This window comes from Trachypithecus francoisi, unplaced genomic scaffold (assembly GCF_009764315.1).
Source record: "Trachypithecus francoisi isolate TF-2019V2 unplaced genomic scaffold, Tfra_2.0 Lachesis_group6, whole genome shotgun sequence".
NCBI lineage: Eukaryota > Metazoa > Chordata > Mammalia > Primates > Cercopithecidae > Trachypithecus > Trachypithecus francoisi.
In genome coordinates, this window is record NW_022681471.1 from 59,707,161 (window position 1) to 59,723,496 (window position 16,336).

Consider the following 16,336-nt stretch of genomic DNA (forward strand, 5'->3'; position numbering starts at 1 on the left):
TATTCTAGTTTCAGACAAAACAGACTTTAAACCTATAAAGATCAAAAAGGACAAAGAAGGTTATTACATAATGGTAAATGGATCAATTCAACAAGAAGACCTAACTATCTGAAATATATATGCACCTAATACAGCAGTACCCATATTCATAAAGCAAGTTCTTGGAGACTTACAAAGAGACTTGGATAACCACACAATAATAGTAGGAGACTTCAACACCCCACTGGCAGTATTAGGGAGTTAATCAAGGAAGAAAACTAACAAAGGTATTTAGAAACTGAACTTGACACTTGACCAAATAGAGCAAATAGACATTTACAGAACACTCCACCCAGAAACAACAGAATATGTATTCTTCTCATCTGACCATTTCATATACTTAAAAAATCAACCACCCAGTCAGATATAAAACAATCTTTAGCAAATTCAAAAAAACTAAAATCATACCAACCTTACTCCCAGATCATAGCAAAATAAAAACAGAAATCAATAGTAAGTAAATTACTCAAAGTCATATAGTTACATGAAAATTAAACAACCTGCTCCTGAATGACTTTTGGGTAAACAACAAAATTAAGGAAAAAGCAAAAATTCTTTGAAACTATTGAGAAGAAAGATACAACATACCGGAAACTCTGGAACATAGCTAAGGCAGTGTTAACCTTTTCTTTAATCATTCAATACTTAATTCTACATATTCTTCTCCAAACTAAATTTCTCCTTCAACCAAAATCTTCCCTAAGGTTGTGTTTATCTTAGTCCATAGACCGGTACTGTTACACACTCTTTACCTCTCAGCTTCAACCCATACATACCTTCCTAATGTCCTCCCATTTCACATAGCCCCTACTTTTTCTTTACATGTAGCCTTATTGTATAATAAGTAAAACCTCTCTCTGTAATACTCTTAAAAGACTCTGTCAGTTGCAGATGTCCAATCTCTTCCCTTCTATCAATTTATGCATCTATCCTCCAGCAATATTTTTCCTCTTAAACTGGAGTTTCCTTTTTTTATATAATTTGTAGTGTATCATAGGTTCATGTAGGCACCCATGTTTGTACCCTTTTCTTGCTGACTATTGATCTTAGCTCCTAAATTTGTGGATCAGCATGTCAATACCCAGATATCTTGCCATCCCTGAAGTTGCTAGTTACTACTTTCAAACTTTGAGTGCAACTCTTTTTTCAGCGGCCATTGTCCTATCTAAATTTTATATTTTTATATATATATGATTATATATACAAATATATACTTTAGACTATATATATATAGTATTTTATCCACTCACATCCATTGTACATTTATTTAATTTTTAAAAAGTCAATTTAAATAAAATCATTACGTACATAATACAAGTGTTACTTGGATATGGCAGATGTCTTGGGTGGTAAACGCAATTCACTGAATTGGCAAATACTATTTTTCAAAGTGCCTGACAGTGTTATACATTTATCAGAGACTCAGTAAAGCTAATTACTCTTCCTTCTACATTTTAGATTTAATAATTAAATATATTAGGATTACATGTATAGGACTAGAAAATTGAAGCTTCAAGTTACATCTGCCATTTCCTCCACAAAGCTGGGGGATTTTTAGGATACTCTTTTATTTGTAGCTCATTTTCAGGAAAGAGATACAATATAGATAAGAAAAAAAGAGTGAGAAAAAGATGAAGAAAACAATATCATGTGTAATTTTTAAATTGCTAGAAAGTCTGTCCGATTTCAAACCTAACATGGATGAGGGATGTAGAGAATAATTTCTGGGAGGGAAATTTTGTGAGGGTAAACTTTCTGTTATTTCTTCTTTCTTGTGAGGAACAGTGAATCTGATCTAGATAGATAGATAGATAGATAGATATTCCCTGATACCCAAGTTGTTCTAATGTAGTGTACTTGGGAAATACGCACTGTTGTATATATCTATCCAGATATATAATATATAATTTTCTAAATGTGTTCCAAGTGTAAAGGATGCACTATTTTATGTCCAAATAAGAACAAAAGGCTCAGTCTGAAATAGTCTTTAGTGACATCTACAAAAGCCTGTGATAGCTTAAATTTTTTTTTTTTACCTTGTAGCTATGATGTTTAAAGTTAGTGATTATCCATTTTCCTCTTCTGCTTCATTCAACACAGATTTCCAGGTGATTTACTCTTATTAAAACAACTGTTTATGCCTCTTAATCACATTCAAGCTAATGATTTTGACATTAGGTTGTATTATTTCTGTCTGTGTCTGTTCATTGTTCTTGCCTCTTCTTTGTTACAAATTGTCTCAGATCAGTTTCACTAGGAAAAAGACTCTGAGTAGAGACTTACCTTTAGTATGATTTGAGGAAAGGGAAATGCGTGGACAAGAACAACTGTGAATGTGAAAGAAGCAGGATTACTCATAGCGGGAGTTTGAACATAAAGTACTTAAAAGTCTTGAGAAAATTTTGGGGGTGGGGGCTGGAGTTGAGGTGGCACTTCAGAGATGTTCTAAAATGAGGCAAGGTGGCCAAGTTTTTCACCCTATCATTGGCCGGTAACTGGAGGTGTGCTGGCTCTGAAAAGAAGTGTAACCTTGTTAGTGACTGTTCCCTTGGTTCAAAGCAATTATTAGGGATTCCACTGTATTCAGAAGGCAACAATTCTTGATGTTTGGGCAATGAGGGTCTCAATTTTTAAGAAGAGTATCTGAGTAGTACATCATAATATCCACTACAAAACCATGTCCTCATTTTTCTTTTCATTACCAGATTTTTTTGAAAATTTCCTTTATGCTTTTTTTTGGAGATGGGGTCTTACTCTGTTGCCCAGGCTGGAGGGCAGTGGCACAATTATGGTTCACTGCAGCCTCAACCTCCTAGGATCAAGGGGTCCTTCCACCTCAGCCTTCTGAGTAGCTGGGACCACAGGCATGTGCCACCACCCCTAGATAATATTTTTATTTTTATTTTTATTGTATGTCTCACTCTGGTGCTCATTTTTACTTTTTATTTTGTGTCTCCCTATGGTTCCCATGCTGGTCTCAAACTCCTGGGCTTAATGATGCTCCTGCCAGCCTCCCAAAGTGCTGAGATTACAGACAGGAGTCGCCATGCCTATTTCTGTATGGTTTGTTTTTAGTATCATCAATTGTCTCGGAGTCTAAGACAAAGCAAATATATATGTTTAATTCTCTCTTTCTATAGATATGTGTGTGTATGTACACATATATGTGTACACACATATGTGTATATATGTGTGTACACACGTGTATATGTGTGTGTACATATATACACACATATAAATATACAAATATATCAAATACATATTTGGACAAATGAATGACTCATGTTATATTTCCCTGGACAGATATGTGTTTATAATAAAGACTAGATTCTATAGATTATTCAACAGCATAACTATTCTATGAAGAATATATTGAGAATATGTATTTGTTGTTGTTACTCCATACTGTCTGTTGATATAATCACCCTCTAAGTGAAATCATTTAAAAATGTTTATAGTGTAAGTACAGTTTCAAATTTTCACATAGTGCATACTTTTTATGTTATTTGTGCAATGATATTTTGAATTATAGTGTCTTTATTGAAAAAATACAGTAAAACATCAGGAATAACTGGAAGGACAAACAGCCAAATGCTTAAAGATCCAAAATGCCATGCAATTCCAAATGTTTTGAAGTCTTTTAGTAACTTACATATCAATATTGAACTTCTAATTGTCTCTACTCTCTATTAATTAAGAAGTAGCCTAATGTCTCTCAGTTAAATAATACAAGTCACTTGCTTGCTTTTATTTTTGTGTCATTCTTATTCTGACTGTCAGGTACTTCTAAGTGTTACTAAGAAGGAGCGAGTGTTATCATGAGATATCTAGCAGAAGATAGTTTTCTCATAATAAGTTAGTGAAGGTTATTGTGTTTATATTCTACAAGCACAGATTCAGAAGCAAGACAGATATGTAACTTCCTCCATTCACAGAAGTGGCTCTTTCATGAAGCTGAGAATGAGAGATTTCAAAATTATCCCAGTATTTCTTTCATTAAGCTGTGTGCTTAGACATTCACACAAATACTTTATCCCAGCTAATAATGTTAAGCTCTCAAAAGATGGTGTAGTTTGAGTCTATTGAAAGAATAGAAAGTGTCATTTAGTAAAAAATAATAAAAATGGTTTAATGGAATTTTATTCACCCAGCTCTCTTTCAAATATCAAAAATGGTGATAGGTTTGACATTTTATCCTGCTTGTAAGCTAACAACATGCTGCAGTTTCAAAAGACATGGGACACGTGGGTCAGAGAGAAAGGACTTTATTACTCAAGGGGGCAGAGAAGGCAGCATGACCTTCATATTTGCATTGATTTCTCTTGCTCTTCAAGTCACATAAGGGTAATGCAGAGCGGCACAGGTAAATACTACACACAGTGAGTTCGTGTCACACACGAGGAACCTAGAGTTTAGGAAACTATCAATCATGTAAGGGGCTGCTTGCAAACTTGTCCAACCTTTGCCCTTGAAGGAGACATTATCTTTATTATACTGGTTAGGAAAGAAATCTATCCTCTGCTCTTGGGTCCAGCAGGGAGACGGTATCTCCAGCTTCTGAGGTTGTTTGCTATACAAATACCCATTAAAAGACTGGATCAAAAGCTGTCAGTGTCTCTTCACAAGACGTGTAGCAACAACATGACAAATTTTCTCTACCTACCTACCCATTCACTAGCATGGGCTATAATGAGTCTTAGAGTTGGAGATTTTCATATCTGAACCATGTTTAGGCTGATGTTTCCTTTCCTCTTCCTGAACCCAGGTAATTAGAATACAGCAAGGACAAGAAGAGTAAATAATCCTTTATCAAATCCATAGATAACTCTAATCATCACTTTAGTGCACAATAACTGGTTCTTATTTCCTAGCTGGGTACTAGATGCAATAAATTATAAATGCCTGGTTACTCAAGTTTTACTGTTTCAAAAAAGAAAGTTTTTTAAAATTAATATTAGTTGTTAGCATCATACTATTCAAACATTTTAATAAAATGTATGGGTTGATTTAATATAATGATCTAAATAATTAAATAGTTTTTATTTCAAATAGACCATTGAGCAAATGACTACAGACTATATTTTCGTATATTGATGTATATTATACTTGAACACTAAATAATAGAAGTCTAATTATAATTAAAGTCTGTTTTATAGGATATGAATAACTATAGTGCTGGATTCTTAGTGCATAAGTCCACAGTTGTGGCCTTTTATCCCAAACCCTGATGCAACAAGGAATCCAAAAATCATATGTCATAGACAATTACTCTATCTTTCCCTTTATTTCTATTGATTGAATTATCCAGGATTGGCTCTGTGTAAAACTAATGGTATCAAACAATAAGTGGGCCCATTAAGAGTGAGAATAAAATCGAATATTGTTTGGGAATTCATTTTTTAACATAATTTTGGAAAATTTCCCTCAATGCTTTTCATGCTTTCAATTTAACTTTTAAGGTATCTTGCATAAGCCAGAATAAAATTACTATCACACATGTGAGGCAGTCTGATTTTTCCATAAACCTGAAATTGTTCTGGTTAAATATGTCTAAAACATAATTTATGAAGAGATATACAATGTACTGATGACACTCAAATGATAGGAGGCAAACAAAAAAAACTTTGTTATAAGATAAACTTTTGAAATATAATTTTAAATTCTAACTAGTAAAAAATTGAGACCATTAAAATAGTAAAAGGCTGCCATCTTCAGGGTTCTATAATTTATTTCTCCTAAAAAATATATTCTACTCTGTTGAGTATATCATTTTCTGGTCATTGTCATGTTAAAAGTAAGCTAATATTTTAGATGCTAGTTACTATGTAAATATGAAGTAAAGAAAGTATCTTATACCCATATTTTATTTAAAAATTATGTGAAACAATTTTGAAAATTATTAATATAACCATAAATATACATGCTTGTTCCTACATCTTTAAGCAAAAATAAAGACATCTGTAAAGTGTTGAGTTGATTTGTAAATTAAAGAAAAAATAGAACACAGAGACAGGCACTGTGGCTCATGCCTGTAATCCCAGCACTTTGAGAGGCAGAAGTGGGTCAATCACTTGAGGACAGGAGTTTGAGATCAGCCTAGCCAACATAGTGAAACCCCGTCTCTAATAAAAATGCAAAAATTAGCCAGGCGTGGTGGCACCCACCTGTAATCCCAGCTACTAGGGAGGCTGAGGCAGGAGAATCACTTGAACCCACGAGGTGGAGGTTGCAGTGAGCCGAGATCGTGCCACCGCACTCCAGCCTGGGCGGCAACAGAGCGAGACTCTGTCTCAGAAAAAAAAAAAATGAATAAATAAAGTAAAAATAGAACACTTTATTTTTTTGAACATTGGACTGAATTATTCATGGTTTTTTTTAAGTAAAAGCATGGTTCCTCCACTTCGGTAATTATGAAAATCTTTCAAGTGGGCCGCTAGAGAAGGATAAATCTAGAATTGTTTAGTTTACATTTTTCGAATTTCTCCATTCTTACTTAATTCTAATTTTAATATGTCATTTCTAAAGTTTTAGCTAAATAGATGTCTTTGTATTTTTGAAAAAAAGTCAAAATGTAAATACTATCGAGTTTAACATTTTTCTGCATTCAAATTATGTTTTCAAATTCTGTGGAGGTTTACCAGCAAATATATTGATTCTGTGGATGGTAATATGTCAGTGATGAAACCTGTTTTTTAAATAGCAAGTGCTATTTTTCTTTCATCCCTAGTTAGGAAAAGTGAAAAAAAGAAGAATGTTTCTTTTTTATTTTTCTTAGTTTCTACCTGATGGCTTATATTTATGTAAAATTATATTTCATATTCACAAGCAAATGGGATAAAAAATGATGTCTAATATATTTTTAATGGATAAATATTTTATTCAGTTTTTTGAGTTGTCTTTAATTGTTTAATCCAATCCATTGCTCACACTGAATAATGGTATCTGGAAGCATCAAATTTTCCTCCAGATGAACAAATTTGACCTGTTGTAGATGTAGCTTAAGTATCCTCTGCTTCAAGTTTAGAATTTCTATAATATAGCATATCTATGGATGAAATAAATTCTATATGCTATTTCAAATATAAATATATACGTATTAAATAAGACATAATGTGCCAAAAGTGTTCTATTCAATTCCAGTTATGTTATATCATGCGGTGATAATAGCATGCATTTACTCTGTGACCTGGTAAAGTCATTCAATTTTCTAGAAACTCCTTCCATACATTTAATCATGCCATGAAAATGAAAAAATTTAAGATTGTTGCAAAGATTAACACATAAAATTATGCTGGCATAGTGCTTCACACGTAATGGGTATTCAAAGTATAAATTGGATTATATAATACATACATACTATATAAAATGCATGCATTGCATATATATTACATTATATTCCTATATTCATTACATATTAAATATAAGATATGGTAAAAATATGAGGTGTAGTTATAGATTCTAATTTTAATATTTGAGTATGCAGATCAAATAAAAGAAGCATAGATGTTTGAGCTGCAAGAACAAGATAAGGAACGTCTTAAATATGTGTAGACATTTGTGCATATTGTATGGAGGGGAAGGTAAAATTTGGGTGGTGATTGTGAGCAATGGTGAATGTGCTATACAAGCAAAAAGATTTACAGTTATGCGGTATCAATTTAATATTTGTTCACTTTTACTTCAAACTATTTCACTTCTATCAAATGCTTTTTTATGAGTTTTGTTTTTATTTTGTATCATCAAAATGACCCAGGTATTGTGTATTTATAGTATGTTGGATCTTTTTATTCCAGACATAGGAATTTTTATCTAATTACAAATATACAATACAACTTTCTATGTCTCTTCAAATTGGTTTTTATTGAATATATGGAGAACATTTCAGATATTACATTTAGCAGAATCTCTGGAAACATCTGGTAGAACTTTGGCCCTCCGATATATCTTTGCTATCTTAGTCAGGATCCTGTTAACTTGGAGTCTTTTATGTTAACAATAGTTGTATCTACAAAAATTGATGTTAAGACAGTGAAAACATTTACTTGGTTCGATTGCTGACTCAGTATAGATGATGGGTCTGATATTTCAATGATATACTTGTAAAAGCAAAGTATAAACAGAAGTTTCCTCTCTCTCCATAGGTATTTCTTGCTGAGAATTACTATTAGTTTGTGTTCCTTTCTGCTTCTCCCTCTAATAATACTAAAATTTATGTTCATGCAATTTTGTCTTAGTTTAGTAGTCAAATTATGAATTTTAGAAGTTACATTTTAAAATGAATTTACCCCAATTTAACTTAATTCCCAGGAGAGCAGCACGAATGATGTCTTAATTCAAAGTAAGTGTTAAAAAGCCTTCCACAGATGGGACAAAAGTATTTCCAACCATTATTGGTGCTAACAATCATAACCTTCCTGGTATGGTTATATCTCAATATATCCACAAAACCTTTTCTATTAAAAAGACTTTGAAGTTGCATATGTGACACCAAGAGCACAGACCTCACAATAGCACGGAATCTATATTTCCCTTTAGTGTCAGTTGATTTGCAAAATTTTCCTGATGTCATTCTCTCAGTGAGGGGACGGTGGTAGTGCACCCTCAAAGGCCTTCTAAATGTTATGGTTCTCTCCTGATGGGTGAAACTATCTGGACTGTAAAGACATGTTGTATACTTTTGCTTTACCCACATAGTATCCTGACATTCTTCAGCCTGAGAGAAATATCTCTCACATAGCAGATGGAGAATCATATTTCTTATCTCATGATTGCTAATAAATGGGACTCTCCATGAAGTTGAAAGTCGAAAACGAGTTGTGCGATTTATGGGGCAATTGTTTGCTTTCATCTCTGCTTTCCCTGAGTGGGATTTTGATCTATCATTTAAGGGCTTGTTTTGGTCAATTTTTATTAGGAGGATTCTCGGATAGTTAACACTTCCTAATTCTGACATAAGAGAGATGAATTTCCTAGGAATAGGGATCTGAAGGAGAAGAGGCTCTTCTTTTATATCTTCTTCTCGTTGATCTTTTTGGATCTCTGTTTCGAGCTCACTGTTTGCTGCTGCTTGAGGAACAGCATCTTCCTGGGAGGTTGCTGTGCCTGGCCCCCTGTTTATTGAGTTGGTTTCTACCTGATAGATCATGTTGGGATCAGCAGATGGAGACTCTATGTCTGTACTACAGTCATTAGAAGGCTCATTTTCAGAATTTTTGTGAGCATTTCCAGCTGTATCACTTCCTTCTTTAGTAGGAGAACTCATCCTGGTTCTATTTATGAGAAAGAAGACAAAGATTTACTAAATTTATGTATGTTCCATTTTATAAGAAGTCAGTTCTTTGGTCATGGCAAAAAGCCTGTGAATGTGCTATTTCTGTGCCTTCTCACGACTATATAAATATTGTATCAGACTCACAAACCCACAGAATAAAGTTAAAACTGAGAGCAAATGTAAGCTTCCTATTAAATATGTTTTCTCATAACTTAGTTATGGAATTTGAATAAACTTGGAACAACATAACCTCTCATTTAGCTATTTTAGGTATATACCCTATGCACTAGAACACATTTAGTTCTGGATAGAGGGCCCAATTATTTCCTTTCAGATGGTGAATTATAAATAATTTTCATTGAATAAGATGGATCTGAATTACCTACCTGAGAATTTAAAACAGGGCTGAAATAAGAGGACGGTATTATAAGTGTATATATTTAAAAGAGAATTAAGATGTATGTGAAAATGAAAATGATATGGTTGAATTTATATAAGGTACAAGCCGTTCTTCCCCTGTAATTTTTACTTTTCTTAAAAACCTACCTTTTTAAAAGTAACATCTAGGCCAAGCATGGTGTACCATGCCTGTAATCCCAGCACACTGGGAGGCTGAGGCGGGTGGATCACCTGAGGTCAAAACTTCAAGACCAGCCTGACTAACCTGGTGAAACCCTGTCTCTACAAAAATACAAAAATTAGCTGGGCATAATGGTGGGCTCCTGGTAATCCTAGCTACTCAGGAGACTGAGACAGGAGAATCGCTTGAACCCAGGAGGCAGAGGTTGCAGTGAGCTGAGATCATGCCATTGCACTCCTGCCTGGGCGACAGAGTAAGACTCCATCGTTAATAAATAAATAAATAAAATGGATAAATAAAATAAAAGTAATGTCTGTACAAAGAAGCACAATTGTGAATCATGAAAAGGGAAAGTAGGGTAGATAAAAAAGTAGGAAGCTGATGAGGGAAGTTCAATTCTGAGTTCATTTATTAAAATGTCTTCCAAATTCACCACTTTCTGTTCATTCTCAATGCCTCAGCACTAGTCAAGCTGAAATTTACCTCATGCTTGCTTTACTACCGATAGTGGCAGATTTCACTGATGGCAAACTACACTCACCACTCTCCTGTCACCCCTCTCTCCTCTTACTTTTTACTTTCTTTATGTCTTTTACCTGCTCAAACGCTTTCAGTGTATCCTAATACTCTGAACTCTGTGCTTCCAATTCTGCTCTATGAGAGGACTTTGAACAATCAACTTGGCAGATTCCTTCAGAGCAGAATTATGGGCAGGGAACATTCTAACTGAAGTCCATGGTGGAGAAAGGCGAATGCAAGTGGGCTGAAAAGAAATCTGGTGGAGTTTGAGAAACTGACTAATGTGGTTTTTATTTCTCATGGCTGGTTTTATGAGCTAACATAGGCAGAATTTATGGATAAGTTAGCAGGATTTAAAGATGTAGAATTACGTGGAACCTTATCTCATAATTGCAGTCTTCAGAGACCCTCTACAGTCTGACTCCATCTCCCTTAGCCAACTTTTTCCTCTATTCACTCAACACGCTTTCTCTGTTCCAATACTCCTGAACTTTTAGTATCTCATGCTCACTATTCCCTTCAATTTAATCTTCAATTATTTTTTCAGAGTTTAATATTAATTCAAGGGTGATTACTTTTCTATAAAACATTATATTTTTATTGAAGGTAGTGACCTGTCAATAATAGAAAATTAACAAGGATATTCAGGACTTGAACTCAGCACTGGATCAAGCAGACCTAATAGACCTCTAGAGAACTCTCTACCCCAAATCAACAGAATATACATTCTTTTCAGCACCACATCGCACTTATTCTAAAATTGAACACGTAGTTGGAAGTAAAACACTCCTCAGCAAATGCAAAAGAATGGAAATCATAACAGTCTCTCAGACCACAGTGCAATCAAATTAGAACTCAAGATTAAGAAACTCACTCAAAACTGCACAACTACATGGAAACTGAACAACCAGATCCTGAATGACTACTGGGTGAATAACAAAATTAAGGCAGAAATAAGTAAGTTCTTTGAAACCAATGAGAACAAAGTAACAACAAACCAGAATCTCTGGGACACAGCTAAAGCAGTGTTTAGAGGGAAGTTTATAGCACTAAATGCCCACAAGAGAAAAGCAGGAAAGATCTAAAATTGGCACCCTAACCTCACAATTAAAAGAATTAGAGAAGCAAGAGCAAACAAATTCAAAAGCTAGCAGAAGACAAGAAATAGCTAAGATCAGAGCAGAACTGAAGGAGATAGAGACACAAAAAAACCTTCAAAAAATCTATGAATCCAGGAGCTGGGTTTTTGAAAAGATCAACAAAATAGATAGACTGCTAACCAGACTAATACAGAAGAAAAAGGAAAAGAATCCAATAGCTGCAATAAAAAGTGATAAAGGGAATATCACCACCGATCCCACAGAAATACAAACTAACATCAGAGAATACTGTAAACACCTCTACACAAATAAACTAGAAGATCTAGAAGAAATGGATACATTCCTGGAAACACACACCCTCCCAAATCTAAACCAGGAAGAAGTCGAATCCCTGAACAGACCATTAACAAGTTCTGAAATTGAGGCAGTACTTAATAGCCTACCAACCCCAAAAAATCCAGGACCAGATGGATTCACAGCCAAACTCTACCAGATATACATAGAGTAGCTGGTACCATTCTTTCTGAAACTATTCTAAACAATAGAAAAAGAGGAACTCCTCCCTAACTCATTTTATGAGGCCAGCATCATCCTGATACCAAAACCTGGCGGAGACACAACAGAAAAACAGAATTTCAGGGCAGTGTCCCTGATGAACATCAGTGCAAAAATCCTCAACAAAATACTGGCAAACCAAATCCAGCAGCACATCAAAAAGCTTATCCACCATGATCAAGTCGGCTTCATCCCTGGGATGCAAGGCTGGTTCAACATATGCAAATCAATAAAGGTAATCCATCCTATAAATAGAACCAATGACAAAAAACACAGAATTGTCTCAATAGATGCAGAAAAGGCCCTTGACAAAATTCAACACCTCTTCATGCTAAAAACTCTCAATAAGATAGGTATAGATGGAATGTATCTCAAAATGATAAGAGCTATTTATGACAAACCCACAGTTAATATAATATTGAATGGGCAAAAACTGAAAGCATTCCGTTTGAAAACTGGCACAAGATAAGGATGCCCTCTCTCACCACTCCTATTCAACAGAGCATTGGAAGTTCTGGCCAGGGCAATCAGGCAAGAGAAAGAAAGAAAGGGCATTCAAATAGGAACAGAGGAAGTCAAATTACCTCTGTTTGCAGATGACAAGATTGTATATTTAGAAAACCCCATTGTCTCAGCTCCAAATCTCCTTAAGCTGATAAGCAACTTCAGCAATGTCTCAGGATACAAAATCAGTGTCCAAAAATCACAAGTATTCCGATACACCAATAATAGTGATCACAATTAAAGTTTATCTTGTATCTTTGTCTGTCTTGTGCTGTTTTTGAGTCATGGAGTGGTATACATTTCATTTCCCCCAGCTTTTAAGTATTTCATTCTTTTGCTTCTGTTACTATGTGATACTTTCTTATCCTGCTTTATTTATCTTTATTTTGCTTATGTTATTTTGTACATGCATTGTAAAACTCTAACATTTAAATATACGTTTTTCTAAACACTCATTTCTCCATTCTCTAGTCTATTTTTGCTTCACTTTCTTCTTCGGAGTCCTCACACACTCTGATCATTTCACAGGCATATTTTTGGGTCCTTGCTAAGCTTTGCTGAGTTTTATGTTTTTAATATTGGCAATTAGAAAAATCTCTCTACATAAACATCTCAGCATCAGTAGTTAGCATCAAGGTAAAACAATAAACAGAGTCTACATTTTAGAGGCGTTCTGAAGTAAATGGAACTCACAAAATTTCAGGATAGTATGACTGGCTGCTTCTCAGTAAGGCTGAAATGCAGAAATTCGGTGAGAACTGAAGTTGCTGGTGGTCATCTAAGGCTTTTCAGATGCACCCTGAAAACAAATCAAGATACTTTTATAAAAGAAAGGAAAAAATAGCTCCTGCACCTTCTTTGCCCAAGAAAAGCATCTATGCTGCTCTGCTGTTTGGTAGAATCTTTCACTTCCACATTTCAGGATAACTATGAGATTCATTGTTCCCTTCTACATTCTGAAATAGGATTGTATATAAGAAATATTCAGTGTTCATTGTGAATATACTCATATATTTATCACATATATTAATGTCATTCGACTATGTTAAGACTGGTTTTTCAATAAACGTAATGTATGTGATATCTAAAGGCTTATGGCCTTCTGAAATATAATTACATCACAAAGCTATACACTTAAGGTTATTATTACTCATTAAAAGATAAACACTCCCTGGAATTGCACAAGAAGGCAGTATATGTATTCTGTCAAACCTCTCAATCTTTATTATTTAATGTTTGGGCATAGGTTTGGAAATAGCCAAGAGTCATATGTCTTTCTTATTTAATTATTTTTTTTAAAATAACTCAGCCAAATGACTGTGCGTACCACCGAGTCTGCTATTGTCTTCTGTTTTCTGGTATTTTTAAAGTATTTGGTGTACTATACTTCATTTACATAGAGCATTATAAATATATGTATTAAATATAAACATTAAAATATATATACATTAAATATAAATTTTAATATATATTAGAAATAAACCAAAATGCTTCAGTGTATGTGCATACACACACACCCACCCACACACACACAGAGAACATTTCACTGTTTATTATACTGAAAACCAAAATCATTTTTCCACAAAGATAAATGTAGATGTATGTGCCTGATAGTATTTAAAATTATAATGTTTAAAATCCTTAAAATAAATGACTTTTGAGTTGATAATCAGGGCCTTGAGGAAGCACAATATTACACTTTATTCTAAATACCAGGGTTGTGTTTTCAAATATTCTCTATTAAGATTTGTACATAATGACCTGTTGAAATTCAAAAGATATATATGGAGTTTTAAAAGAAACTGGCTGTTTTGAATCTTGCTAAATCAGTTTTGATTATTCTTTATATTGAAAGTAGTTTATTTGTATTCTATTTATACTGTATCCTCCAATGTCCACACGCTCTGGAGAAAGACGTGCATTGCTTCCAACAAAACTTTAAATATTTTACACTAAATTACATTAATGACTCATAAGCTCAATCAAACTTATTTACGTAAATGTCCCATCTTTACCTGCTGACAAACCCCTCCAACACACAACTTCACTTCACCTCAGATGAAAGAGCTTCAACCAACATATGCCTTCTGATTCCCATGCACTCATGACTGGCAAGAAGTCCCCACCATATCCTAATTTCCTCAGTTGAGGGACCTTATCTTCTGTTTCTTTCAAATTTGTTAATTTTACTTTAAAATGATTCCATCGCTCAAAATGTTATGACAAATGAAACCAGGAACTTTTCTGTGTATGTTCATATCAAACATATGTGAACATCTTAAATCCCTTACCCAGAGGGACAACTCTCAGAATAGTATCTACATCAACAAATGATAAATCAGGAAACCAAAGCTAACTTTAAATATATTTCTTGAATATATTCTAAAATGGATACACAAGCTAAGAAGTACTTATTAAGATCCCTTATGCTTTCCCTTTCACTATCAACTCACAGTTTATCTTCATTCTCATTCGTCAAAATCCTTAGGAAAGGTGTGCTTCACGGGATCCTGCCTTCTTGACACCTTTTCTTCTGCCCTCTGCCTCTCCACTTATCCCTCTTTCACAGCCCTTTTGACTGCATCACAATGCCCACAAAACATGGAAACCTAGCAACCTAGAACCCTCTTCAGACTGTAGGGGGAGGGAATAACTGACATGGCAAATTTGAAATCTTCTTTAGATGACAGGCAAAGAGTTAAGGCTGGCAACACCCATGAGTTTATAACTCTTGCCTTATCACACGCAAAATCCTAACTATATGCAATATTCCCAATATTGAAACAGTGTGAAGACAGGATTGCCAGATGTAATACAAGACACCAGTAAAATTTGAATTTCTTATAAACAATACTTTTTTAGTATAAATATGTACCAAATACGATAAAATATGTTTAGGGATACTTTTTTGTTGTTGTTGTTGTTGTTGAGACAGAGTCTCTCTTTTTCACCCAGGCTGCAATGCAGTGGCACAATCTTGGCTCACTGCAACCTCCACCTCCCAGGTTCAAGCAATTGTTCTGCCTCAGCCTCCCGAGTAGCTGGGACTACAGGCGCCCGCCACCATGCATGGCTAATTTTTGCATTTTTAGTAGAGATGGGGTTTCACCACATTGGTCAGGCTGGTCTCCAACTCCTAACCTCGTAATCTGCCTGCCTTGGCCTCCCAAAGTGCTGAGATTACAGGCATGAGCCATCGTGCCTAGCCCTCCATAAATTTTTAATAAAAATGTTGTTAATCTGAAATTTAAATTTAACTGGGTATTTTGTATGTTTATATACTAGATCTGGTAACCCTAAATGATGATAATAGATGACTGATTGCTCCATTTTATGAGGTTGGTTTACAGACTTTACACCATTTTCCTGTTCTTCCTTTTGTTAGTTTTCTGAACTGATTTTCCTTATTAGCTTCCAAATATCAAACAATAGGGAGCCATATATTATTTGGTTACATAATCAAATATAATGTGGTGGTTTTTTTTTTTTTTGACACTTTTCAACATAGTTTTATTTTCATAATTTCTCCAGTACACTTCTAATTTCCACCTTCTGTTGTTTTGGGGCAAGATGAGAGGGTTTCCTGGTACATGTGAGCCCCATGAGACTCAGAGGGGGTATTAGAGGTAAGTGTCTCTCATACCATACCATGAGAGGTAAGTGTCTCTTATCTTCACAGATGGAATCTATCTAGGAGGAACTGTCAAAAGTGAGTGATAAGACATTCTTAAACCAAAGGGTCAATATTGGGCCTGGAGAGAAACTGGG

At 34.5% G+C, this 16,336-nt stretch overlaps 1 protein-coding gene across 1 annotated transcript; it reads right to left on the reverse strand.

Annotated features, from left to right (window-relative positions):
- Positions 1–7,882: 7,882 nt before the first annotated feature.
- Positions 7,883–15,120, reverse strand: CPXCR1 (CPX chromosome region candidate 1). Its single transcript, XM_033201299.1, has 3 exons — positions 15,022–15,120; positions 13,262–13,367; positions 7,883–9,308 (listed from the first exon to the last, which is right to left on the reverse strand). Exon 3 carries the CDS (start codon positions 9,299–9,301, stop codon positions 8,336–8,338), a length of 966 nt encoding a protein of 321 aa, XP_033057190.1. The 5' UTR covers positions 9,302–9,308; positions 13,262–13,367; positions 15,022–15,120; the 3' UTR covers positions 7,883–8,335.
- Positions 15,121–16,336: the final 1,216 nt, after the last annotated feature.

Coding starts and splice junctions, on each gene's coding strand:
- CPXCR1 (XM_033201299.1), bottom strand. CDS start 9,301: ATGAGTTCTCCTACTAAAGAAGGAAGTGATACAGCTGGAAATGCTCAC.